This window comes from Meleagris gallopavo, chromosome 5 (assembly GCF_000146605.3).
Source record: "Meleagris gallopavo isolate NT-WF06-2002-E0010 breed Aviagen turkey brand Nicholas breeding stock chromosome 5, Turkey_5.1, whole genome shotgun sequence".
Lineage (NCBI taxonomy): Eukaryota > Metazoa > Chordata > Aves > Galliformes > Phasianidae > Meleagris > Meleagris gallopavo.
Genome location: NC_015015.2, coordinates 54,063,055 through 54,089,261, shown reverse-complemented (window position 1 = coordinate 54,089,261; position 26,207 = coordinate 54,063,055). Strand labels below are relative to the sequence as shown.

At 47.6% G+C, this 26,207-nt stretch overlaps 1 protein-coding gene across 1 annotated transcript in view; it reads left to right on the top strand.

The window, feature by feature from the left end:
- Window positions 1-26,207, top strand: part of DAAM1 (dishevelled associated activator of morphogenesis 1) — an 88,667-nt gene that overhangs the window by 25,428 nt on the left and 37,032 nt on the right. Inside the window, 2 exon segments of the mRNA XM_031553730.1 lie at window positions 12,256-12,479; window positions 25,630-25,719. Coding sequence (XP_031409590.1) covers window positions 12,297-12,479; window positions 25,630-25,719 — 273 coding nt within the window. The 5' untranslated portion in view covers window positions 12,256-12,296.

The window sequence follows — 26,207 nt, the reverse complement described above, 5'->3', positions numbered from 1 at the left end:
TCTTGTGCTGGAATACGCTCCGTAGATTTATTGTCCCAGAGCCTCTGAATTTCCTTCTCTCTTGGTCAGCCACAAATTCACAAATGATCTCAGTGTAATTCCTCTCCAAGTGTATGTGTAGGACATCCAAACCATGGTGTTAATGTGGAGCAGCGGGCTACTTAGGCTGGACACAGACGAAAGCCCTTTGAGGCAGAGGTAGATGCCAGCCTGTTTGGCAGCAGAGGGTGGGACAGAGACCCTGCAGGTCTTCCCAGCACAGCCTGGCGGTGGGAGCCAGACCCAGAGCAGCTTCCCCCAGCCAGCCCTCATGGCACCTCCGCCTCATGGCTGAGTGTTGAAAACGTTACTGGTGGGCGTCAGAGCACAGATGATCTGGCTCCATTGCAGCCCTCGAGCCAGAAGGCAGTGTCTCCGCTGGCTTTGCTGTTTTATTTTTTTTATTTTTTGTATTATTACGGCCATTAACCACTTTGTGAGCTGAGTGAACGCCGCTCTCCCCGCTTGCGGCGTTTGCTTGGCCGGCTCCTGACCCTCCATCGTATCACGGGTACGATGAAGCACAAATCGAGGAATAAAACTCAGTTCACTGGGTTTCAGGCTTGGTTAGACCTGCTGGGCCTGCGTTGTCTGGGGTCTGTGGAAAGCTGCAGCCAGAAACTCAGTCATGGCCTTCTCTGTAAGAGCTGCTAAAGAAATGTGTGAGGAGTGTTTTGGGGTGTTTTTTTCCCTTTTTCATTGTGGAGCAATCAGTAAGTCACCCTGAAACTAAGAGGGGACGTGAGATTTCAGGGATTGTCCCCAAACTGCTGATCACCAGTGGTAGCACGAGGTTTACGGGGGCAGAAGTGAAAGCCTCCTCCCCACCAGGGCTTGGAAACCTTCACAGAGAATAACAGAATATAGAATTGTTTGAATTGGAAAAGACCTTTAAAGGCCTTCTAGTCCAACTCCCTGCAATAAGCAGGGACACCACAGCTGAAGGCTTTGTTGCCTTGGGTTGCGAGCTGATTGAGCTGGTGTTGACAGAGAGAAGTGTTGGCCTCTCACCCCAAGCGTTTAGGTATCTGCACTAGGAGTTTGGAAGTGGCTGAGAAGAACAAAGTGGAGATGAACAAAGTGGTGATGTTGAGGTCCCTCCATAGAGCTGAAGACTGGGTGATGGGGGAGGGCAGAGCTCAGTGCTGTATCCCTGCAGAAACTGTTGATGTGGCTTTCTTGTGCTTGTAGCTGTGGCTGGGGAGGTGTCTGTGCTTGTGGGGTGGCAGGTCCCAAATAGAGGAACGCCCAATTCTGCTATCTTATCTCCAAAAGATGAGATAACTGTGTTTGAAGCTTTTAATTTTATCTTCTCTTGGAGTGTCTGAGCCTCTTAGGGTACCCTTGGGTCACTTTTTCAAGCATTTCCCTGCAATTGTAAGGCTGCTTGTTTCCCAGCTTTAATGAAAAGGGAGATTTTTATGTAAATATCAACAGAGAATGGGAACTTTAGTATTGTGACTTATGGTGAGTGCAACCCCATACCTGCAAAAACAAACGAACCCAAGACTTTGCTATGTAACCTTGGTGGGGAGATGGCTGCTGTCACTGCAATTTTGCACCTTCAAGGGGGGTTTCCTTGCTGGAAGTGTTTGCTCCCTGGAGGGAGGAGGTTTGGTTTTTTAAACAGCAGCACTGCATCAAAAAGGCTCCAGAGATGAGGCAGACAGGGTGCCTGAAGCATCAGCAGTGCTACTGATACCCCATTTGGACTTGAAAATGTTGGGGAAAAGACAGATTAGGCTAAATCAATGCACAAAAAAACAAAGCCTGTATGTGTACTCACTATGCTTAAATTTGGTTTATATCGATGCTGCTGATGCTAATACTTTCCTGGATTAAGCACCTAAATGGCCGGTATTGATTTTTAAATGCATCCCCTTGGGATTTTCACTGGGTGGATGATTCTGTCTGGATACTGTGCTGGAGAAAGGCCATTGCTCAACTCATCCCTGGCAGCAGATGTGTTGGTCATGCTCAAAGCTAGCCCTTGCACTTCCCAGCCAGCAGGAAGATAGGCAATGAAAGTGATGTGCCTTGATTAGGCCAGCACTGAATTATAAGGAAGTGGGCTTGAGCATCCATCCTTTCCAAAGCAGAGGTTTTGCCATTATCTAGATCATGTTGTGCTAAAAAAAATACACCCAAGCTCTCCAATTAGACTCATCCACTATAGTTACCTGCTTTTATTTTTTCTTTCTTATGTTCAAATGCAAACAGTCCTTCAGTGTAATGTGATAAAAATTGCTGCTTTTACCAGCCTGGCGAGGAGCAGACACAGTGCTGGAGCTCTTCTCATTTCCTCAAGCCATCTTGGTGCAATTGTGCAGCATCATGTCGTGATGCGTGAGCATCATGATGTGAGTTCACGTTTATTATTTCCTGGCCTTCATCTGCTGAAGCAGTGGGAGGTATTAGTGCTGTGAGTTGCCGGTGGGGAATTTCTGCTATCAGACATTTTTATCAAGGAATTCTCGACCCCAGATTCATACTTCAGGGGCAAAAGTCATTCTGGATTAATATCAGTGTTATAAAATCTTTAAAGGGAAATAAGCATTTCGCGTGGCTTCTGGCGTGTAGGGCTATTGATAAACCCAATGAATCTGTTTCATTGGCTTTGGGGACTTTCTGGACCAGAAGTTTAATAATCTACTCAGAGATCTGTCCTTCAGGGCCTCTTCCAGTGTGGTCTCCTGTTTATGGCAGCTTCAACCAGTTCCATTTTGAAAGAATAAACAGAAGCTTGCTGCACACCACAAGTTGTGTAAATACCAGCAGCTCTAGTAGCCTTACCTTAAGCGTGGATAATCCAAAAATCCCCAAGCCCTAGATTGGCCATTAGGGATTCAGCTGGTAGCTCCTTGATGCCATGCTGTGCTGGTGGCCCCAGACATTGCTGAGCTGCTGTACTGCAGGTGTTTGCTGCTGAACAGCTTCAAAAACCCTGTGTGCGATGCCAGATTAATTAAGGAGTTTAAGAGAGGAAAAACCTGCCTTCCTTCCTCCCCGGTTCTACAGCAGGAGAGCCCATCTCACCCCAGGGATTATCACTGAAATAGGGAGCAGTGAAATGGAAAGTTCAGCAGTGAGGCTTTGCATATGATAAATCAAAGTGAGAGTCCAGATACTCATTGGAGAAGCAGGAGGTGGAGGGGGGTGAGGGAAGAAATTAAAATAAAGCAAAGCTTTTATTGAACTGTTTGTTCTCCAGAAAAAGGCTAATTGGCAAACAAATGTCCTCCAACAGTGGGAAATGCAGCTCTACTCTCTCCCCACTTGCAAGACTGCTGAGCTTTTATTGACAAAAGCTTTGCATCATCAAAGTAAGTGCTTGGAGCCTGCAGTGATCTCAGAAATGCAATGACTTAAATCCACATCCTTTGGGGTAAACAGAGCAATACTGAGATAGGAGCTTTCCTTCTGGCAGACAAGGCTTTGGCTGGCTGGAACGCAGTCCTGCTGTGTTGGGAGGCTTCTGAAACCTGGTACGCTAAGGTGGGCTTTCATGTCTCCATGTTATTAGCCTCGTGGTGATGGTTTTTAGCTTAGTGTGTGTATTTCTTCCCAATTTGGACAAAACCAGGGGTGGAAATGGAGCAGGACTGGATGTCAGCTTGTGGCAGCACTGGGTGCTGAGAATGGAGCTGGGATGGAGGAAGAAGAGGGGAGGTGAGGGCTTCCTCTTGCCCCAGAACACTGTAGAGTTGTAGTGGGAAAAATATTTCTTCCTCCCACCACCAACCCGTGTGTTTTAGTGTTTGCTTTTGCAAAAGGAGGACCACGAATCTGCCCATCTGCTGGAAAAAGGCACGTGTGTGCTTTGTAGAATTGGGTCACTTAGCACCTAAGTGAGTATTAGGAAATGTATATATACATTTATTTAGGTTCCCAAACTGGGTCTTGTCTGTGGTTACCTGTCTGTTGTCCTTGTTTCTGAAATAAGTGACATTTGATCTGATGGAGTTTCAGTGGGGGGTGGTCTGTGATCCATCGAGAGGATCTGGCATCAATACTGAGCTCACCACTGGTTAGATTTACCTTTTTAATGGTGAACTTCTGGTGTTGCTGTACCTCTTGCTGTCTTGTTGACTGGGAAAGTCTCAACAAGGTGTGGTTTTAATCCTCCAAAATTAAGCAAAGGTTTGCTCCAGCAGCTCCTTCCCCAGTCGAGTACATCTGTGCATTGAGCAGCATCAATCCCTGCAGTGGTGGTGGGGTGAGGGGCTGTATGAGCACCCAACAGACATCTTCTCCTTGCACCCAACCTTGCCTCAGGGGCAGAGGTGGTCCCATAAGAGCCTGCATCCATCCCCTGCTCTGCATTTCTGCTGGGCTGCCAAAGCAGATGCTGCTGCTCTGAGGTTGGAGAGTTTTAAGTCAGATCATGTCTCGCTCTGCCATGTGGATGCTTTTCCCCAGAAAAGCAGATTGCAGCATTGTGCTTTCCTGGGCTGAGTGCTCCTTGCTCATGTACTGGAGAAGAGACTTGTGATCTGTGCTGTGTTGTTGCTGGATGAGTGCTTGCATGGGAGCTGCTGTTCTTTTCTGTGAATAGCATTGTCAAATTGTGTACAGCCAGAATAAAGCAGGCTCTTTTTGGCATATTATAAATCCCTGTACATAACTGTGTACCATCTTAGTGAAAAAACTGCTTTAATATTTCATGCTGCAATCTGAATTTCACTATCAAGTCTCCAAAATGCCTCTGCAAACTCACTTGGCCAGGAGTAGAATAAAACATCTTCTTGCAAGACAGCAGGCCCAGATGTATGCCTCATTTTATGATGAATGCCACAATAAGAGGAAAGAATACAGAAAGCAGTGAACATGTTTTATGTGAGCGCTGTCGTTTTAGTGGTGCTGGTGGTGGATGAGGCTTTCAACTGCAGCAGGCTCCTACCAAAATCAGGGCATGGCACAGCTATCACGTTGGGGTTGTGCAGCATGAGTGCAATTCGGAGATGCAAAACCCTCTTTTTTTGGGTTTGTGGAGTACAAGAGGATCTCTGGAAAGAGAGAGGAAGATCTGGGGTAGTTTAGGATTTGGCAGCTATATTTATGTATATAAATCTATGAAACTGAAGAATTTGAGATTCGCTTATGCTGGGAATTACAGCTCTTGTGATTTTTTGCAGTGAGTCAGGCTCCTGCTGGCAGCTGGTGTTCCCTGATAGCATTAAGGCCACGTCCCCATGTGGTTGATGTACAGCTGGTCCACTGCAGCAATACAGTACCCAGAGGTGTGGCAGTAGCACCACGGGGCAGGGGAGCTCCCAAGCTCTGCCTCATTGCATCTCACAGGTGGGTTCATGGGAAAAACCCATCGTCGAACGGTTCAGCGCTTTTTGGCCAAGTGTTTTATGGTTTTTTTTTTTTTTTTCTTTCCTTTTTTTTTCTCCCTCCTCCAACGTCAAAACTGCAGTCCTGCCGACGCGCACGTATTTCAGCCAAACATAAACATTCGTCTCCTATGCGGTCTGTGCGTGGAAACAGCCTTATGTCTGCGAAGGGGGTCTGCGTGGGAGTTTGTGGCCAAGGAGTCTGCCTGGTTACTTTTAATAGAAACCACTAGGGCAGTGCCAGGCTGTGTCCTGGGGACGGGTTCTGATCTGCTGGGCTGGGAGCAGAGGTGGCTTCCACCGATGCAGTCCTGTTTCTTGAGTTGCTCATCCAAAGAAGGGCTTGATTACAAAGTTTAAAGAAAGAATAATTAAAACCAATAATTAAAACGTAGCACTTGTGCTGTCTGATTGGATGGGCTGTGCGTGCGTGGGGAAGTGCACAGAGGAAAGCTGCTGCATTGCTTAGCAGTGGGATGGGTTAATCTACAGGAGCAACGTGCTAGGTGCCAAACTTCTGCTTTGGATGTGCTGTCACAAGTGGTACAGGGTTGAGGACACCCTGGGAGCCCATCCTGATTACTGGCAGAAGAAAGGCTGCTTTGCAGCAATGGAGAAGTGTCAGAGCATCCCACACTTCACCAAAACTCCAGGGCTTGGCATGGCAGAAATGCTGAAATCGGTCAGGGTAGGCAGAGCTGGTCAGTGAGTGTCACCACACTTGCACAAAAACAGTTTCACCTTGTGAAACACGCTGAAATAAAGCTCCCTGTTGGGAAAGAGCTTGCTCGGGATCTTATATTCTTGTCTGGGGAGGGGATGGGAGAGGAGCCAGAAAAACAACAAGCTAATATTCATATTTGATGATTTAGCTCCTAGCTCCTGTGTGGGTTTGGAGGCGGGTGTGAAGAGGAGTGTGCACGCTTCTTTGCATGCATTTGTGCCCTCTCTGGGTATTTTGGTGCTGCAGACCGCAGCGTTGCAATACCAGTACTGGCTCCAAACCAGCTCACTGGGGCATCAGTTGCAGGCACGTTGCTCCATGCAGTCTAGTTCAGCTTGCCAAGGAGGCTGCTGAATATGCAAGCAGTAATTGCTGCTCTTCTTTCCTTAAAGCAAAGGCGGAAGCGACACCAGGGTCCAATTTTCTCCTAATGACTGATTTCATTTAAACACTGCTCTGGGTGATGTTGGGTTGGTGGCTTTTTTTTTTTTTTTTTTTTTTTTAGGGGGGTGGGGCCAAACTTCAGCTCATTTTTTCTCTCTGTGTCCTTTCACTGTAGCCCGTGTGGTGTCCCTTGTTGGTTATGGTGGGTCCCGCATCAGGGCACGCATCAGCCAGGTCTCAAACATGGGCTTCGAGGAGCTGGGAGATGTGAACGCATCCCATCCCAGCTGTGGTTGCTGATCTTTTTTTCTTTTTTGATTTTGCACTGGATTTCCAAAGGAGCATCGCCTCCCCACACCCTCCCTCATCTGTGTCTTATGGCTGTTTGGCAAAGCAGGGAGTGGCTGCGAGGAGCGCTTGGATTAACTCCTACCCAAAGCTTCATTTCGCCCTTTGTGGCTTTTTAGAACAAGCTGCAAAAATCCAGCAGAACAACACGGACAGGAGGAGAAGGTGTTGAGATTAAAGCACCTCTCTGTTGTTTTGTACCACTGCAGCCGTGGTAGCATGGCAGTGCAGAGGAGTAGACAAGGTCACTGCTGGGGAGGACAAAGCAAGGGTCAGAAGAGGAGGGCTGGCATCTGTCGCAGCCAGGGACATGACCCTGCTGCCCTGCTTGTCCTATTATCAGTTGAAATGCCATCATGACACTCGTGCAGGGTTTGGCACAATTTACCAGGATAAAGTGCCAACTTCCAGGAAGTGCCCTGCCCTGCTCTCTCTTAGTTCTTCAGGGATGTGGCTCCCAAGCAGCTGGCTGAAGCAGAAAACCTATGCAGGGCACGTGGAAGCCATTGCCATATCTGCCCTGTTGCTGCAAGATGTGGCTGTGGTGGTGCAGTGCCTCCCAGCCCAGCTGCAGGGAGCCTTGCTGGGACCTTTGGTAGTTGCAGACCCTGTGACAGCCTCCTTGGGATCAGAGACCCCTACCCTTTCTAAGTAAGAGGCAACCAGTTAATAGGGATGCTACAAACCAAAGAGAGATGCTTCTGAAGTTGCCATTTTATTGAGTTGCTTAGAGACTCCATGGATCAGATCCTTATTGTAGTCAGTGCTTTACAACCCCACAGCCAAAAGCTCTATTTCAAAAAATAGTCTCAGCTTGAAACATCTCTATTGTGTAGCCTGCTGTGTCATGGCAAAACATCTCCTTTTGTCCAGCATCAGCTTCAAATTTAACTTTTGGCAGCTGCTATGTTTTTACCTGGGTAATACCTGCTGAAAGATCAGACACCCCTGGTCTCCTCTGCTGTCCTCTGGCTCTCATCCTGGGCCATGTTTGCCTCCTGCTCCCCACCCCGCAGCTCGTATGAGCTAATCTCATGGGATCTCATGGGCATCTCCAATTCTCAGCTCGCATCTGTGAACAACGATGCCCCAGTTCCACTTGTTTCAGTATGTGTCCATCTTCAGAACCTCCCAGCCCTTGCTTTGGCAGTAATTGGAGCAGGTGCACCTGAGCTGGGTAGGTGGGCCTTTGTGTAGGTGGAGTTGGCTGGAGAGGGGGTTGGTGGCACCAGTACTGGTGACAGAGACCAGTGGGACATCACCCAGATTGCAGCCCCCATCAGAAATGCAGAAAGAGATTGACAAGAAAATAGCTTTCCTAGCTTTTCTGACTCTTTCATTTCCCCCATGCTGGAAATAGGTTACAACTTACTGCTTCTTCCAAGAGGACCTTCTGTGTGCTAGACAAAGGTGTAGCCACAGGTACTCTTCTGTCTGCCATCAGTGCCTGTAATAGGGACAGTGACTTTTTTCCCTTGTCTGGTTGCTCGAATGGTTCATTATTGTAGCTCAGAGAAGACAAATTCCCTTTATCTCGTCCAGCTTGCCAAGGGCAAATGTCTCGGAATTAATTAGCTCCTATCTGTATCATTCCCAATCCTCATCTGACTTCCCTTGGGGGACAAAACCAGACATGGATATGTGACGGAGCGAGCAGGCAGAAGAAATGCATCGGGTGGTTCCCGTGGAAGGCAGGAGCTTGCAGGAAGCCAGCTTCAGCTGTGGCATACAAACACTGCTGTCAGCCCTGTGAGATCACGAGCACAGCTGCTCTTTAAATCCTATATACTGCATTGCTGGGAAAGGGTCTAGTTGAGATGACTCTGAACGTGCCCAGGTGAGAGATGGAGAGAGTCATCTGTGAGAGTGGTGGCCATCATTTCTCCTATTTTGCCATGTTACTGTAGTAGAAGTCCTTTGGAGCTCTCGATGAGCCAAGGCGATTGCCATCACTTGTTGATTTGCAATGGAGATAAGGCTTACCTTTTGTAAACCTACAGGAGGGCCCACCTGACACAAGTCAGCAGAGAAGACCGTGGCCAGATGTGGTGTGTGAGAGCCAGGTTGCACGACAGGTCTCCATGCTACATTCTCTGCTCCTGGCTCGTCCCAGCTGAGCTCATCCCATGCACATTTCTACCCCTTTTTCTGTGAAATCAAAGCAGTTTTGGAAATGACTCAGCCCCATCAGTCCTGGTTTGGGATTAAGGGCTTTGGCGAGAAGTTCCCTAAATGACCCTTCCCAGCCTATCTTCCTTGGCTCAGTATATACAGTGGCAATTAAATTTAATTTATTCTGGCCTGCTCAATAGTGAAGGCCAGAAGGCACCATTAGATCACAATCTGACTTGAATTTATTGATGTAATTAGTGCTCCAATGTGTAGATGGGAGGTGGAAGCGGGACTTTTAATGAGTGACACTGCATGAAACCAGCGGTCCCTTTTATTTTCCTTAGTCCAAGCCTCTGGATTGCAATAGTTGTGGTTTTTTTTTTTCTTTTTTTTTTCTTCATGAATAAGTGATTTCTGTAGAATTTACAGGGAAAAGAGGAGGCTGTGTATCTGGTCTGCATTCCGACAAGGGCAGTCTGTGTTGTCTGCAGCACTCCCCATGACCTGCCAGAAAGCAGTGTTTTGATTTTTATCCATCACGTTAATGAATATTCATCAGTGTTTTCAAGGTTTAATGCTATTTGCCTGGTAGCTAACATATTCTTTCTCTAACCATTTTTAGCCTTTGTTGCTAATAACCCACAGCCCACTCAGCCTGCATTATAAAGTGTTTCTTTTTCTAATTGTTTATAAATGAAAATTAGTAACCTCAATAGCTCCTGAGCTGGAAGAAACTCAAAAATACCTTGTCTTGATTACTACATGACTGCCTGCTTTAAAGCCCAAAATAAAATCCTGCCTTCCTTCAGGAGGAAGCTTTTCACTCAAAGGGTGGTGAGGCACTGGAACAGGTTGCCCAAGGAGGCTGTGGATGCCCCATCCCTGCAGGCATTCAAGGCTAAGCTGGATGTGGCTCTGGGCAGCCTGGGCTGCTGGTTGGTGACCTGCACATAGCAGGGGGTTGGAACTGGATGAGCATTGTGGTCCTTTGCAACCCAAGCCATTCTAAGATTCTGTGATTTTGGTCTGTTCAGATTTCTCTTAAGACACCAACAGGAGCAAGAGTCTCTGAAGAGCAGGTGTTGTTCTAATAAAAGCTTTCTCTCCATTTTTGCAAGCCCAAAGCAGAGCTTGTATGTAGCAATGTAGCAGCAGGTTTGAAGGACAAAGTTGATGCAGTGTTGAAAAGGGGCTGGCAAACACCCTGTGGAAGTGGAGAGCAGCTTGGTTTGCTCCAGTAGCATGGTTGCTTGTCCACGAAGCATGCTGGCTATGGGAGCAGGATCTTGCCCCGATTCAGGAGGAAGACCAAGTGGCCAAACTTTGCACATCTGAGCGGATGTGGATTGGAACCAAGCTTCCATGCAAGGCATGAACTGTTGTGCCTTGGAATTGGGAAGTCACCCCAAGTGGAATTGGGGTATCACTACAACCTCCCCTGCCTTCATTCCTCAATGTTACATGGTCCTGCAAAACCAAGCCTGCAATGCATTGCTTGTTTTCTCTGTGTTGGAAGAATGGGTCTGTGTGTTGTTTTTTTGTTTCCTTCCCCATTAACCTTAGGAAAGAAGCTGTCCACTGGGTCCCAAACCCTCCTAAAGCCCAGTGAGTGCCAGCAGGCTGCTAATGGATTTGCTCTGGTGCAGGCTGTCTGGGAGCTGAGTTGAGAGATTCGTGGCAGCTGAAATTCCTCCTATGGCTGCATTTTTCCAAATCCAAGATGCTGAATGTGAAATGAGTTTTGGGCTCTGTGAGAGGAGCATCATCCAGATTGGGCATAGAGCAGTTGCACAGTTTGGGATTATTTTGTATGAAGACTGAGTAACTGTTTCCCATGGCTCTTGGTATGGCAGATGTTTACACTGCGTGCTGAAAGTATACAGTTGAAAAGAATTTCAAGGCTCAGATCCTCAGTTAAAGCTATCTGAGTAAGCCTAAGTTTTCTGCAAGGTCCTTGTTTTGGGAAAGCAGTGTTTGCTGCTCAGGGCAAGCAAGTGGTGGTGCAGGGTCCCACTGCAGGTCTGCCACCAACCCACCTCCACCACTGGCTCTCTGTGGTGTCCAGCAGCTGGGTTTTTTGGGCATACAAACATGGTGAGATGGCAATGGCTGGCTCCAGAGAAATTGGACTTCTGTCCAATTGTTGACCTTTTCTCCAAGTCTCTTCTTAACTTTGTTGGTAAATCCAAGTCCTCAATATTTCAACCTTCTGCATTAATGTTGGTAGTGCGTGGCTACTTGCCCTCTTTCTAAACATCTCAGTGTCGTGTTTTGCAGAGGTGAGACAAGTGGGCGTACAATTAATGTGCATTTAGAATTCAAATGTGTAAGCTTTATAAAAAATCTGTCCGCCTTTTCTCATTGGGGTGCTCCTTTGCTATCCTCACTCCTCTTAGCAAGCTCTCCCCTTGTGTTGCTGACTCTTATCCTTGACAGTCACGCTTTTTGTGCAGTGTTTGGCTGGTCCTTGCCATAATCTGTTGGGCCAAGCACCGAGTGGCATTTCTGTCATGCTGGTTGCTGCATGTTTACCCTCCTGCCACAAATGTCAGTCCTGATGTGAGCTTGAGAAATCAACAGAACCGAACAGACTGACAACGTGAGTAATGCCCCACGTAAGCACTGCGTAGGAAAGTCTGAGTTACCAGCACCGTGTGATTTTTATCAGCTGAATTCACGTCTTGTAAATATTTACTGGAATTCCAAGTAGGGTTTATCTAATTAAAACCAAGTAAAACTTTCCGTGAAAAAGAGCCTCCCAACTGGTGGCTGCTGGTGAATGTTTAGGAGTGCTTTTAAGAGTGCGGTGGGGTTATATAGGATATTTCTGTTCTCTGCAGCTCAGGGCTCCTTGATCTGTATGAGGTCTTGATGTACTGGGGACGCAGTGTGCATCCAGCTGCTTCTGGTCACAGCATCCCGGCTATACCATACGCTGTCACCGGGCTGGGCTGGCTTCTGGGCCCACAGGAGCAGCACGGCGTGGGGATGTCAGCAGGGTTTGCACTGGGATTTGCAGTGATTGCAGGGGGCAGGACCTGCTCCACTGCGGAGCTGTGAGTCTGGGGTCACCTCCTGTTCTGATGGCATCCGCACAAGGCAAGTAAAGGCATCTTTTGAATTAGAACGGTCCTCAAGGTTGCCCGGACCATAAATGTCAAATCTGAGCAGAAATATTTGGCACGTAAACAGTCTCCCTTCTTCCCCTCCTTGCCGAGCGCGTGGGTGGCTCTGATTCCTCCTCTCTGCAGGACGGGAGTGCAGTTCTGCGGGGCGGCTGCCAGAGCCTTCTCTCTCCTCTCTCCCCAGGATCTAGCGCCCAGCAGGGAGGGACGCGGAGCGTTTCGGCCATGGCCCCGAGGAAGAGGAGCGGTCGGGGGATCTCCTTCATCTTCTGCTGCTTTCGCAGCAGCGACCATCCCGAGATCACGTACCGGCTGCGCAATGACAGCAGCTTCGCCCTGCAGACCATGGAGCCCGCGCTGCCCATGCCACCAGTGGAGGAGCTGGATGTCATGTTCACTGAACTGGTGGTAAGTAGAGCACTTTTTATATTTTCTTTTCCCTTCCCACCCCCTCCCTCCTTCTAGTCTGTCCAAGGAGGACATGCTTGGGTTTGTGTCTTCAGGCAGGCTTTGATGCGAAGGGGTGCATCAGGGGCTGCTCTTGCAAGTGGTTTAGTGCTGAACCTCGAGCTCTGCTCCTCCATGCAGTACTGCCAGTTGGGGGTGGTTTCCCTTTCTTGTTGGAAAGTATTGATTTCTGAGGGCAGGTAGCAGCAGGGGTCATATATTGCTTTGCACACCCCTGGAGTGTGGGGCGGTATAGTGATGTTGGAGCTGAAAAAGCAGCTCATCCCCTGTAGTTGCAAAGCAGTTTTCCTTGCTGCGCACTCTGCTTTGCAGGATTCCTTGGTAACAGTCTAAATTGATGTTCAGAGTCAAGATGCTGTTTCTTTGTCCCTCAGTACTCAAAACTCTGAAAAAGATGAAAAAGAAGAATAAAAAATGTCAGCAAAAAGAAGCTTTGATTTCCTTGCATTTCTCTATGGCTTGTTGGATGGACGAGAAATGCTCCAATTTGAGTTGGTTCAGCACTGAAATGGAATTTCTTTGTGGTGTTTTGTTGTATAGCAGGAGCAGAAAGGTCATGCTGTGATGCTGCCTGGTCACACCTCATGATAAGCGTGTCCCATCAGTCACTGGCAGCATGGGTTTGGTGATCCAGGCCACTCCAGAGCAGGTTTATCCCTGAGGACTTTCTCCATGAGCAATAGGACAGAATGGGCTGGGATGCACAGTATGCCATAATGGGGACAGGACTTCCCTGCAGCCACAGCACATTCTGCATTTGATTTTCAAAGCATCTCCCCCCAGATTTGGGTGGATGCTTCCAGCACAGGATGCACTGTGGAGATTGCTGCACGTGCAGCAAGGCAGGAGCTGCTGGGGACCAGCCGGACCCAGGCATGCTCTGGTGTTTCCCTTACTCCGTGCTGCCAAGGTTTTGCTTTTTTCCCCAGCTGCTGCTGAGAAGAAAGCTGGGAGGCAGCTGCTGCACCAGGAGTGGGGTCGGTGGAAGCTGTGCTGGCTCCCTTGAGGCCTGGAGCCATTTGGGGAGGGCAGGCAGCATGCCCCTGCTGTGCTCCTATGCAAGCAGCTGCAGTCCCTTGGTTTGTCCGCAGAAATGTGATTTACCTGAGCTGGAAAGGAAAGGAGAGCTGATCTGATCTCCACGGGTGCATGAGGGCACATTCCCCCAAAAGGCATTTTGAGGAGTGAAGATGCAGCCTCCCCTCTCCACCCCAGTTACAGCTAGCTCCTTCTTATTCTCCATAACCTGTTGGTGCTGGGTATTAAATTTCAGCATTAGCTAAATGGTTTGGAAACTATCCCACTGTTTCTGTATAAACCCACTGTGTAACATTTGGAAGAGAGACAGAGAAAGCGCTCAGAGGCTCTGGGCTGAGCTTTACGCCTGTCGAGCCCCATGTTGTTGCTCAGCACCGTGGCCCCAACTCTGCCGGGTCACACTTGAGTGTCTGCCACAGGGCAGCATGTGCCCACACTGTGGGACCAGGGCTGCCTCCAAAGGGCTCAGTGTACTTGGTCATTGGGTTGAGAGAAGTCAGAGGGGCTGGAGGGAACCTGGAGGCTTTGCCAGTTCAGGTTGGTGCTCTGCCAACTCTTCTCTTGTGGCTTCATAGCAGCTTTTCTGCACCATTGTTCCCTTCGGCCCAGGCTTGGAGTGGCGCACAGGGAGGATTTTGGTCCTGGATTTGGTCACCCATTGGGACAGTTCTCCCACAAAGATAAATAATGCATAAGGTCCCTACTCTGCAGACCCTGAGCTGCTGTGAGCATCAAAGGGCAACACCTCTTTCTTTTTGGAGCAATCCTGCCAAAAATCTTTAGGACTCTGGGTGTTCTTAATGTGCCTGCTCATCTGAGTCTAGTAACAACTTCTGGAGAGAAACTGTGATTGGGCCAGTGGCAGAACACAAGGGCTTATACTGCTGAGAGGTTTAAGCCAGCTGTTGTATCTCCAAGGTTAACTTGTTTTGTTTTCCTGCCATGTGTTGTACAGCTTGCCCTGTACGTAGACACTTTGGATTTTGACTGCTTTTCAACTTCTGCAGAATAGCCTTGTTTTCATGTTATGGCTGTGCAGGTGCTTTTCCAGCAGGGAATGTGCCCCATTTGCAGCCTGGGCTGTGGGTACGATGCATCCCATCCCAGCCAGCAACAGGAGCAGGCAGTGGCTTGCCTTTGCTCCGAGCACATGGAAATGCTGTTGCTGCGGTCAGTGAATGATTACTGCTTCCTCCCAGAGCAACTTTTCCCCTTTCCCTTCCTTCCCCCTCCCCGGAGTTGAATGGGCTTTCGTGGGGGTATTGTTGGGATGTCGCTCAAGCGGGCACCGGCCCCATTTGAAAGGCTTTCCTTTGTCCTGTGTCCTGCTGGGGCTCTGGCCAGGCTCAGCCACCCAGGGAGGAGCAGGTGCTGGTATGAATTCACTGACAAAAGCAGAGTATTCCAGCAAAATTTAGCATTTTGCAGCTCTTTTTGCTGGGATGAGACTTGGTGGTTTTGTGCGGTTCTTTCATTGCCACCACTGCATCCCACCAAGATTCGGCAGAGCTTGCAGAGTTCTCACAGCAGTGAGGTACCTCCGGCGGCACCCGCTGGGTTTAGGCCATTTCTACCCCTTCAGCAGCCTCTGGTCCTCCGTCAGGATGTTCAGCGTGCCATGGCATGTGGTGGCATGCTTGCGTCCTCAGAGTGACACTAACACCAGCCCTGGGAGGCAGTGCTGGGGCTGCCTGTCCCTTGTGCCCATGATGGGGGACGTCCGCGTCCTGATGAGCTGCCTTCGAACACAGGGAACAAAGCTGAGCCATCTGCCACAGCTTCTTTCAAGAGGCTCCTGTGTATCTAGGCTAACAATACAGCGTTTCTTCAAAGGCTAAAATCTTGCTTGCATGCTCAGAGAAAGCACTTGCAAAGCTCTGCATAATGGTGCCATATGGTGAATCTCGCCATAACAATCTTGTCTATTTTCTGCCAGCAACTAGACTTTCCACCAGATGGGTAAATGACTGATGTCCTTTATATCTGCTTAACACTCCTTGTCACTCTGAGGCTTTTAATGAAGCGCTGTGTGTGGTGATGTGCTTCAGCCCTGTGAGATATGCACTTCATGACTGGGTGGAGGGCCGAACAGCTCAGGCAGGGAAGTCAGCACGAGTGTGGGCAATCCCCAGCAGGTCCCAGGACTCCTGGGGTGTGTTTGGAGGGGATTGAGGGGGTGGGAAGAGCAGGGCACCTTTATACATGCGCTTTCCATTACTCTTGTTGGACAAAGCAGCTGGTTTGTAAGCAGTTTCGATGCTGAGTTACACATTGCTGTGTCTCATCTCCCTGCCCCATAGCCTAGTAAGGGCAGGTTGCGGTGGTGTCATCATCCTGGCAGTGCTCTGGTGGCTCCTCAGGCCAGAGTTTTGCTTGCCTCTGGAACACCTGGCTCCACCTCTTGCGGGTCTTATGCCTCTCTCCCACCTGGCATCTGTGTGGGTGGAGGAAAGGGCTCATGGAAGATGCTGCTTTGGCCATCCTTGGAGACTTGTCCTCCCAAACACCAGGGCTATTAGAAAATTCTAGTATTTTGTTCCCAGCCTTTTCACTTTTTATTCATTGTTAACAATGCAAAATAAATTTGTGCAGCCTCCATCTAGCCCTGCGTCCCATCCATGATGCGCAGCAGCCCTGTCTTCAGACATGGCCTATAAATCCAGAGCACATATCCTTCTCCAGGTCCCTCCTCCCCACTTCCAGCAGCCAGCAGGTTTCAGAGTCTGGTGAATATGACATCAGGAGTGGCTGTGCAGTGATCCCAGCCCCTGGGACACATCAGGTTGTTGATGCTGTAGGGTATTTGTCACTGCCATCACAGGGATCTCTGGAGGGTTGATATGCTGTGATGCACATAGAGGTGTGGAGGTCTGCTACATTGCTCTCTGCCATTTTGTGAAGTGTTGGAAACTTGGGAGACTGAGGAACAAAGCAAAAGTTGCTTAGTATACAATATTTCTTACAGCATTTGCATTCTGCTGTACTCATGGCAACTGATGTATTTTATCAGAGGTGACAGAGCTGCTCTTTGGGTGCAACATCATCCCTGGGCACGGAGATTAACCCTGCATTGCCTTTGAAATGCTTCAAGATGAGGGATTTGTCTGTGGCTGATGATGTTTTGTGCTTGGCTGAGATGATCTGTGTGTGGTTTTATTGCTTCTTTCAGAGGAACACATGTATGTTCTCTTTGTATTGAACCTGGACTCTGGCACAACTTGAGAAATTCTGCCTGTATGAGCCTATAAATACATCTTGAGTAGAATTAGCCTGGAAGTAAAATGCTTTCACAAGAGTGGTACTCTTCCTCCTCTGTAGTGTAGGGCTACAAAGATGAATAGGGGCCTGGAGCATCTCCCTTCTGAGGAAAGGCTGAGAGACCTGGGGCTCTTCTCCTGGAGGAGAGGAGACTGAGAGAGGATCTCATTGCTGTTTATAAATATCTAAAGGGTGGAAGTCAAATGGATGGGGCTAGGCTCTTTTCTGTGGTTCCCAGCAAGAGGACAAGGGCACAAATTGGAAGATAGAAAGTTCCACGTGAAGATGAGAAACAACTTTACTGTGTTAGTGACAGAGCACTGGAATAGGTTACCTAGAGAGGTTGTGGAGTCCCCTTCTCCCGCGATGTTCAAAGCCCACGTGAACCTTTCCTGTGCAACCTACTGTAGGGAGCTGCATGAGCAGGAGTTGGACTGGATGATCCCCAGAGGTCTCCTCCAGCCCCTGTATTCTGTGAATTCATCACCAGGTTTTACTCAGGAACTTCAGTAATGTGCTTTCCCCCAGTTTCTAATCCGGTAAGGAGAATGCATGAGGTTTTTGGCCTTGCAAAACAACATGGCTTTTAAGGAACAGCTGAGGGATCAACTGCAAAGCAGGGCATTGCATTTCATGGTCGCAGGTCAGCTGTCCTTTTCTGCTGCCTTTTGGCTCTGCTAGGAACTTCAGGATCTTGAGAACTGCTCCGCAGTGCTGAAGCCATCTTCCATCTTCCAGTGCCGTGGCAGAGCAGGCTGGGCCGCGGGGCCTCCTCAGGACACCTGCTGGCTCTTGGTGCCTCGTGGCATGATGCCTTTGGGCACAGTGCCTTCAGGCTGTGTTTTGACAGGTTAGCATCTGCTACAGGCATTGCACACCTCCTCAGTGAGGAAATAAGGATTTTCTGCCCACACATGCCTTATACACTTGAACAAAGTAATCCACCAAGGAGTGCTGTATCCTGACTGAAGCATCCGTGAAACTGCAGAGTCTGTTACAGCTACAAACCACTACGGGGGCTCACCTGGCTCTGAAGGGCTTGCTGTTCCCAAGCAGTAACATTAAGAAGGAGCTGTGTTACAGCACAACACAAACCCGTAGCATGAATAAGAAAAGCCCTTTGTCTCCGTGAGAAGTACAGCTGAAGTGGAAAAAATTATATGGTCTACTTGCTAAGTGCTTTCCTCTTTGCACTTCATAAAAGAGGAGGCCACATCACTGGGAGATGCCCGTGTAGCTCATTTGGTAATGCTTTGGTGATGTTTACTGGAGCATTCTGGGTTTCAGCTTGCACCAGCTCACCTTGGGAGTCACTACAGAGGTACTGGCCTAGTTGGTCAGGCATCTGCTCCAGCCCTGTTTTGCTCCCCCCTGCTCACACTGTGGTGTTGCAAGAGCCAAAGGCAGGATTGAGCTGTGTGGATTTTACTTTGTTGCCAACCTTAGTAGGAAGCAGTAGGAAAGCTGTCCGTGCTGCTGCAGTATCTGCTGAAAGCAGGATCTCTTCCTTCCCTGGTGCACAGCCACAGCCAAGATCAGATTGTGCCTTTGAGGCTTCCCAACATGTGAAACAATGCCTATATTTGAGGGGTTTGGCTTCCCTAAAAACACCTAAAACCAAACCCCTCAAATATAGGTACTGTTTCACATGTTTCCTTGGAAGCAGAGCTTTGCAGGGGAGGCAAATAGCAAATCAGCAGTACAGAGTGGTGTGACAACATTTCTTTCCTATGAAGCATCCCAGGCTTGGCTTGGAGCTTAACTTACAAAAGGTATTGGTTAAGCAAGAGAAAAATGAGTAGGTTTGTTGTTAGATTGTGTTTTAAAGCTCATCCACATACCTGCAGAGAAGCTCAGAGGGACAGTGGTGGGAGGGGCATCCCAAATAATATGGGGGCCACCAGCTCCCCCCCGCCCCCCTGAGATCCAGGGGCAGCCACTGGGCAGGACAGGTGTCTGAGCCGGACTGCTGATGAGATCCACCTTGTGCAAATGTACATATATGTGTGTATTTGTTCATTTATTTATTTATGTGATCTCTAAGACACGGATATGCAAGGAGCCTATTTCCACCTTACAGTGCCTGTCAGCATCTGGCTGTGGCTGAGTCCTGCTTTCCTCAGCTACACCCTTCAGGCCCTGCGTGCATAGCAGTAAATCTTGGTGAGCTTTCAAGACTGCGGTAGTGTGAGACTCCCTTATGATCCCTTTTTGATGCCCTTCCTCAGGCTGGGGGAGTCCTGGAGTGGTTCAGCCCCAGATAAACCATGCATGGCGCTCTGAGAACCCTGATCAAGCTGCAGATGTCTCTGCTTATTGCAGTGGAGTTGGACTAAATGGCCTTTTTAGGTCCCTTCCAACTCTAAGAGTTCTATGATTCTATGATAAGTGAGCATCTGTTTTGGGCATGGGATGGTTGACCCATTGGCTTGTCTTCCAACTTTAGTAGTCTGACAGATTTCATCAACAGAAGGGGTATCTAAAAAGTGATTGAAAAGGGAGTTGCTTCTTTGCATCCAGAAATAGGCAGGAAATGCACATCTGAAACCTCTTTGTTATTTATTTACCAACACCATTATATATTATGCTATGAGCTGCACCAGCTGAAAGGCAGTTATGTTCAGCTGAGGTTAACTTAAATTTCATCCATTTTAGCTATCTCAGTAACAGATAATGGGCCGATACATCGTATTTTGTTGCTTTCAGTGTTTAGGTTCAATTGCGTGGAAAAAGCTCTCTGGCCATCCACCTGCAGGGCTTTAGATCTGGGTAAAACTGCTTAGATCAATGCAGTCCTTGCTTTAGGGTGCTGTGCACAATAATTCAGGCTGCAGAAGAGTTTAATTAAAATGGGAGAAAGGTTTTCCAGATGATGTTGGTGAAAAGGTCATGGAAGGCTGAGCTCAGTAAATTAAAAATATGCATATATGTGGTTTCACATGGCTACAAAATGATGGAGTAACCTACATTGATACTTCTTTTTTAAAATGCATCAGTGTTGGAATGTGAACACCTTTAAAATCTGAACTTATAGGTGATTGAAGTAGTTAATTAGATGAAATAACAATAAAGCAGTCTGCCTCAGTTAGGTGTCTGAACTGATGGAACACAAAGCGGCTGCAGTAGTTTATCAAACACTAAGTGAGATATTGATGGCCATAATAATCTTTCCTGCAGGAGAGGAGAGGAATATATATTTTGTTTATGTCTGTCCAATGTGTTCAGGTCAGTAACTGAAAGCTGCAAAGCAGGATGGATTGGGGTCTCTTCTTTCTAATTTAGGACTTCAAATTAAATGTGGGAGGAGGCCTTGTTGCTGCTCATTGCCTTGCTGTAGGCAATTTCCTTTCTTCAAAGCATTCATTAAATGATAAAGGCAAAATGAATATGAATCTTCTATCCCTTATGCTTATTCATTAATAAACATAAACAGTTGGTTTTTGGTCATGGTTCATATTTCAAGGTGCCAGTTGTCGTGTATAAATTGATAAATATGATAACACTGGCTGGGGTCAGTCTGTCTGGAGGCTTGTTTGAGTCCTCAGAGCACTGCGGCTGGAAAAATGTGTGCTAGAGAGGAGGTATTTTTATTACTTGTACTAAAATCGAAAGGCCTCCATGTTTAAAATAGAAAACTAAGCTAAATCTGCCTACATTGAGAGTTGGAATCACTTAAATAAGCATTAGAAAGACGGAGGAGTGGCACAGCAGGATGCATTATCTTCAGACTGTGTTTGAAGGTGATGATTTGTTTGCATACAGCTGTAGTGGCCACTGATTAATACATCTGTTTCTTGAAGAAGACAACTGAAAGTTTGCTGTGTGCCATTATAAATCATGGCCAGGAGCAACAGTGAGTGCAGCAGCCTCCCAGCAAGGCAGCACGTTCGTTTGGAGGAAGAAGATTAGATGAGGTACTGGAGGAAAAATGCTGATTGCTGTTTCCCTTGACACTGCAACATTCTTGGATAAATCACACTGGTGAACTTGGAGAAGAATGCCTGGAAGAGAGTGAAAAAGCGATATGACCCCTGAGAAAGGAAGCCGACGCAGACTTCAACAGGCAATTTTTTTTTTTTTTATTTCCCATGCTGTACCAGTTGGCACCACAAGTTCCACTTGTTTCTTTTTTCTCTTGGTTTTTGTTGTTATTGTTATTTTTTAGACAATCTTGGATCTTTCTGTATATATTTGAGGATAGGGATCTTGGCTGTGTGCTGCAGTCCCACTGGTGTCCTTGCAGCCTTACACAGAAGCTTCAAAACTCTGTGAGCCCGTCCATCAGGAGTTCATTCACTTGTTTGTTATGCTGTTCTTTTATTGGTCTAGGATGTCTTTCTATATCATAGAATCCTAGAATGGCCTGGGTTGAAAAAGAGCACAATGCTCATCCAGTTTCAACCCCCCTGCTATGTGCAGGGTCGCCAACCAGCAGCCCAGGCTGCCCAGAGCTACATCTAGCCTGGCCTTGAAGCCTCCAGGGATGGGGCATCCACAACCTCCTTGGGCAACTTGGGTTCCAGTGCCTCACCACCCTTTCAGTGAAAAACTTCCTCCTATATATGCATATATATGTATGCAGGCACACTTGTATATATCAACCCCAAACAAACCTCTTCATGAATTTTTATTTCAACTCTGACTCCAAATAGCCTCCTCTCTCCCCATCTCCTCCACTTGTTGCAGTTGCACAATTAATCAGCCTGAAAGGTACATTAGAATGTTGATAAATTTTTCATCATGTTTCCTACCACCTCTGAAAATATTCCGGGGGTGGCAAACCCTCTCTGGTTATTTAATTATCTGTTTTTTAATCTCTCCTCCCTACTTTTTGTGGAGTTTTTTTTTTGGATGGGAGGTTTATGAGCTGTAAAGGAAAACCCAGTGGTGGTTACATGGTACTCTGCTGACGTAGCAGATGGTGCACACGGCATTGTGTCCCATCTCTGCCACCCCATGGAATAGGGAATAGCAAAAGGGAGGAATGCAGGTGCTTCAGTCTCCAGCTCTGCAATTTCACGCCTGGGCTGTCCTGCCTAACCTTAGCATTCAAACCACTCTTTATATATATCCCCTGTGCTTCAATGTGACCTAAAGTCATTCTGCCCCGCTGCCCCCCTCCCTCTGCTGACCTTGTGTCGTGGAGCTGGCAGCCCTAGCCACCTCCTCACTTCCTGCCACTTCCCCAGTGAAAGCCAATGGCTCTCAGCCCTTGGAAGATGCTCGTTCAAATTTCCAGCATGGCACAAGTGTCTGCAGCAGTCTGGGGTTGCACTTTAATGCCCTGTCTGCTTGGAGAGTTAGCTGCTTATTTCAGCAGCAGTGCCTTCCTTTGCTCGAATCTGGGTTTGCGTTTAAGCCATGCTCAGAGCCTGCACTGGCTGCAAACCAGAGAGGCTGTGAAGTTCACACCTTATAGATAGTCAAAAGCCATGTGGACATGGTACTGAGCAACAGCTCAGTGTCCATGCTTGAGCAGGGCATTGGAACAGATGGACCCAGATCTCCTTTCCATAGGCACCATAGACAGCTTGAAACCTCACGGCTTCTCCTGTCCCTGCACCTCTCAGCAGAACTCCTTTTTGATATTTGCTCCCCAGCCCTGATACTTCCATCTACAGGTGCGTCCTTACTGCCTGGGTTCCCCATACTGTCCAATTGCTGGCTTGGCAATGTCAGGACCGTGGGCACCTTTCCCCTTAGCACCACTGTGCAACCTGCCAGGGACAAGTGGAGGGAGGGATGAAAACTCCAGTTTGGTCCGTATGTAGCTAAGGTAGCTTTAGGAGAACAGTGTGGAACTACTTTTGCTATACACTCATGTTGTGCACAGAGAGGTTTGCTTGATGCGAGGGGGAACCTTGAGCCATCAGCAAGGCAAGCAGTATGGTCGTATTTTACATCCTAGAAATAGCATAAACTCAGTCACATCTCCCCTATGAGGTTTTTTTGTTTTGTTTTAAAGTCATATTCAAATGCAGATTTAATGTGGAAACATGTTTCCTGATCTAAAGGTGAAGAGTTTAACTGTACGGGATAAATATTTAAAAGCAGCATATCTCTTTCCAGTAAAAACACTCTGGGCAGAGACTTCCTTTTGGTAGCAAAATGAGGCTGTTATTTTACGTGCCTTTGACCTGATTCCAAATGAATCTTTAAAATAGCAAAGTTGGCAGCTCTGACAGTGGGAGACAGCCAGGTGCAAAGGGGCCAAGCTGGTAGAGGCAAAGAGGTGAAAGTGGTGGGTGGGGATGAGCACTAACCTGGGGCTGTCTTCTTCAACCATTGCCAACATCACGTGCTAGAGTTGCAGCGTATGGCTTGCAAATGGCCTATATAATTAATTGCCGGTTAGAATCATCTAATTATTGAGTTCATGATTATTAATTGAAGGTGTGGATGGGTTTGAGGTTGTGCCCAACTACTCTGTCATAACTCAGCAGTGCAGTTGCAGATGATTTTCTCAGCCCAGACTTGGTACGGTTGCCTGTGAACAACTGGAAGATGGTTGGGTTTTGTCTCCTCTGTTGATCATCTGGAGTCGAAAGGATGGTTTCTGAGCAGCCTGTTGGGGCCAAGGAGTCCTGAGAAACTCATCTGTGAGCACTGTGATGCTTCAGACCCTGCAAGGCTGAGGGCAGGAGTAGGGATTCCCAGCATATCCTAACAGCAGAGATCTCATTCTTCATGGTTAAGTCGTTGTTACAGCTCAGAATAACAGTTATTAGTCACTGTGTGATTATGAGGGGTTTTGTATTCACTGCTTGCCACTTATTATTTATTTAAACACTTCTCCCAAGCATCCTTCAAGACATCATTAGGTAGGTGTTTCTGAGGGATGCAGGGCTGTGATAACTTGTTAGATTACTGTTAGAGCTTGGGCACAATGGAATGTACTGTGTGAGGCTCAGCAGTATTTCTGCACCTTATTTGGATATGTTTGCATATTGTCATATCTCAGCACCTTAAATGTTCTTCTGCTTTATTCCTTCTTACTACTGCTGAAGCTTTAGCTCAGTTTATATTTTCTCTTGGTTAATAAATCTTCATGTTTGCACAAGTCTTATTTTTAGGGTTTGGGTATTTGAAACGTTTCAATGAATATTTTTTCTGAGCCTCTCAGCACAGCTGTGCCTGGGGTTCAGGTGGCAGGGAGGCGTTGTGTCGCACTCAGGTGACCCTCACCACAGAGTGGATATCCATCACAGAACCCTCATCTTCTCTCACCCACCCCAACATCCTTCTCCAAAGAATTGTGTTTGAACAGGATGAATTGCTGCTAGGTGTTTCCCTTGTAAGGGCATTTTGCAAGCCTCCTTCCACAGCTCCCCATGCATCAGCTGGGCTCAGTGGGGGGATGCCCACTTGAGCATTGGTTTGAAGGGTCAGTTGATGTGGAAGAAAGAGTCAAGGCAGAGGCAAAGCTTCTCCATATATATATATAACCAATAAAGCTCCATCATGCCTTTCCTTTTGAGAAGCAGTTTATTGGGAAGTGAAATCTTTACCTGCAGTGGATGTATAGGTGAAACTGCAGCTGCCTCTCCTCTCGGAGATGCTCAGGATGTGGCATGCCATGCTGTTTGGATTACAAGATAGCTGAAGGCTCCCTTCCTCGAGTACTGGATGCAACATAAGCTTTAATTAAATCAGCTAGATTTCTTCATGTGGGCTTGCTCATGTAGGGACCACTTCTACCCGTAGGCTCCTTGTTCAGCCTTCACCCAGTGGGGCTTTTACCTTTGGTTGGGGTACCCGTGTCTACCAGCGTGGAGAAAATAATTAGTTTGTAAGTGTTATTATTCAGGCAGGAACAATTTAAGAGTCTTTGTGCGGCTTTGTTTTTTTTTTTTCCAATTGCTTTTTAGTTGCTGGAATTAAGTGTGTAATTTTAATGGGGATCCTCTTAGTTAAATCCACAGATTGGGTGGGATGAGTTGGCTGCAGGCCACAGTACGCCTCTCCTGTGACCTTGTGCAGCATCCCCAGTGTTCCCACCACCGTGCCAGCACCCCTCCAGCAAAAGGCTTGTCATCGATGGGGGTGGCTTTCAGAGACATCCACAGCTGTAGGATCAATGTTGGCTTTAGAAATGAGCCTCGCAGCTCTGCCAGAATGCTTTATTTAGTTCATTCTCTGATAAAAGCTCTGACCTACATCTAGCAGCAGGAAGCGACGAGGCTTTGATAGTACTTGGGCATCCCAGTGGAGGGCACACTGCTAACTGAGGCCTCAAAGTCAAAAATGGATGTATCCTTTAAAATAAAACCACATAAACTAAGATGATCTCAGTCAGGAAATGGCTTGATCTCCAGGAGGCAGTATGAAGTACATATGCACTTTTGATGGAGAGGGTGTATCTCTTTTTCAAGTGTAGTTATTAGGAAAAAGTGCTTTTTAAAATTATTAGCAAACATACCAAAAGCCAAAAAACCTGTCAACTCAAGACCCTTGGAGCTTCAGCTCTCTGTGTGAAGATGTAACTGCTGGGCTCTTGGTGTATTGATGTCCTTTCCGAGCTGCTGCTGCCTCAGAAGCAATTTAGGTGATGTTTGGAAGGGGCCAGGCAGAGTTTTACAGCTGTTTCCTCCCAGAAGCCGGCTGCCACCCAGGAGTCATGGAGAGGTCAGCAATCACAGGATGATAATTAGTGAATTGACCTGGCAAATCAATAGGTGCAGGACACGGGGCGATGTGCTGGGACTGCCACTGGTCTGCATCGCTCGCCTGGGGGGTTGTGTCTGTGTGATCACTGTGCTGTGTACTCACATGGCTTGTTTTTTCCCCTTGTCAGGATGAACTTGACCTCACCGACAAGCACAGAGAAGCTATGTTTGCCCTGCCGGCAGAGAAGAAATGGCAGATCTACTGCAGCAAGAAAAAAGTAAGAGACATGTCTGCGTTCTACTACAGCTGACCATTTCCCTTCCCTGTACCTGGGAGGGGGCATGTGAAGGAGAAGCAACAACTTTGTGTGCTCTTTGTGCAAAGTAGTATTTGGGGCATCACAGAAACCCGTCTGTTCTCTGAGATGGTCCTGGGAAAGTTAGGTGGCCGGCAAGGACCTCAGACCCACATCTTCAAAACGCAGAACCCTTTCTGCTGAGCCCTCTTGGATATGAGCTGGGTCTCTGCAAGGCACTTGGTTTCCTTGCAATTTCTCCAAGTCCCAAAGCTGGGGACAGACTGACCACTGCAAGCCTTGTGGTCACTCAAGGTCTGGACTTCCTGTACTCCAATAGTATTTTTTCCCCTCTATAACAAAGATTTTTGCTCCTGTATTTTTGCAAACCAGTTCATGCCCTGGGAGTTGCAGAGCCCCCCAGCTGACTGCGTTGGGATTCACTTCTTTCCGTGTATTGCCTAAAGTAG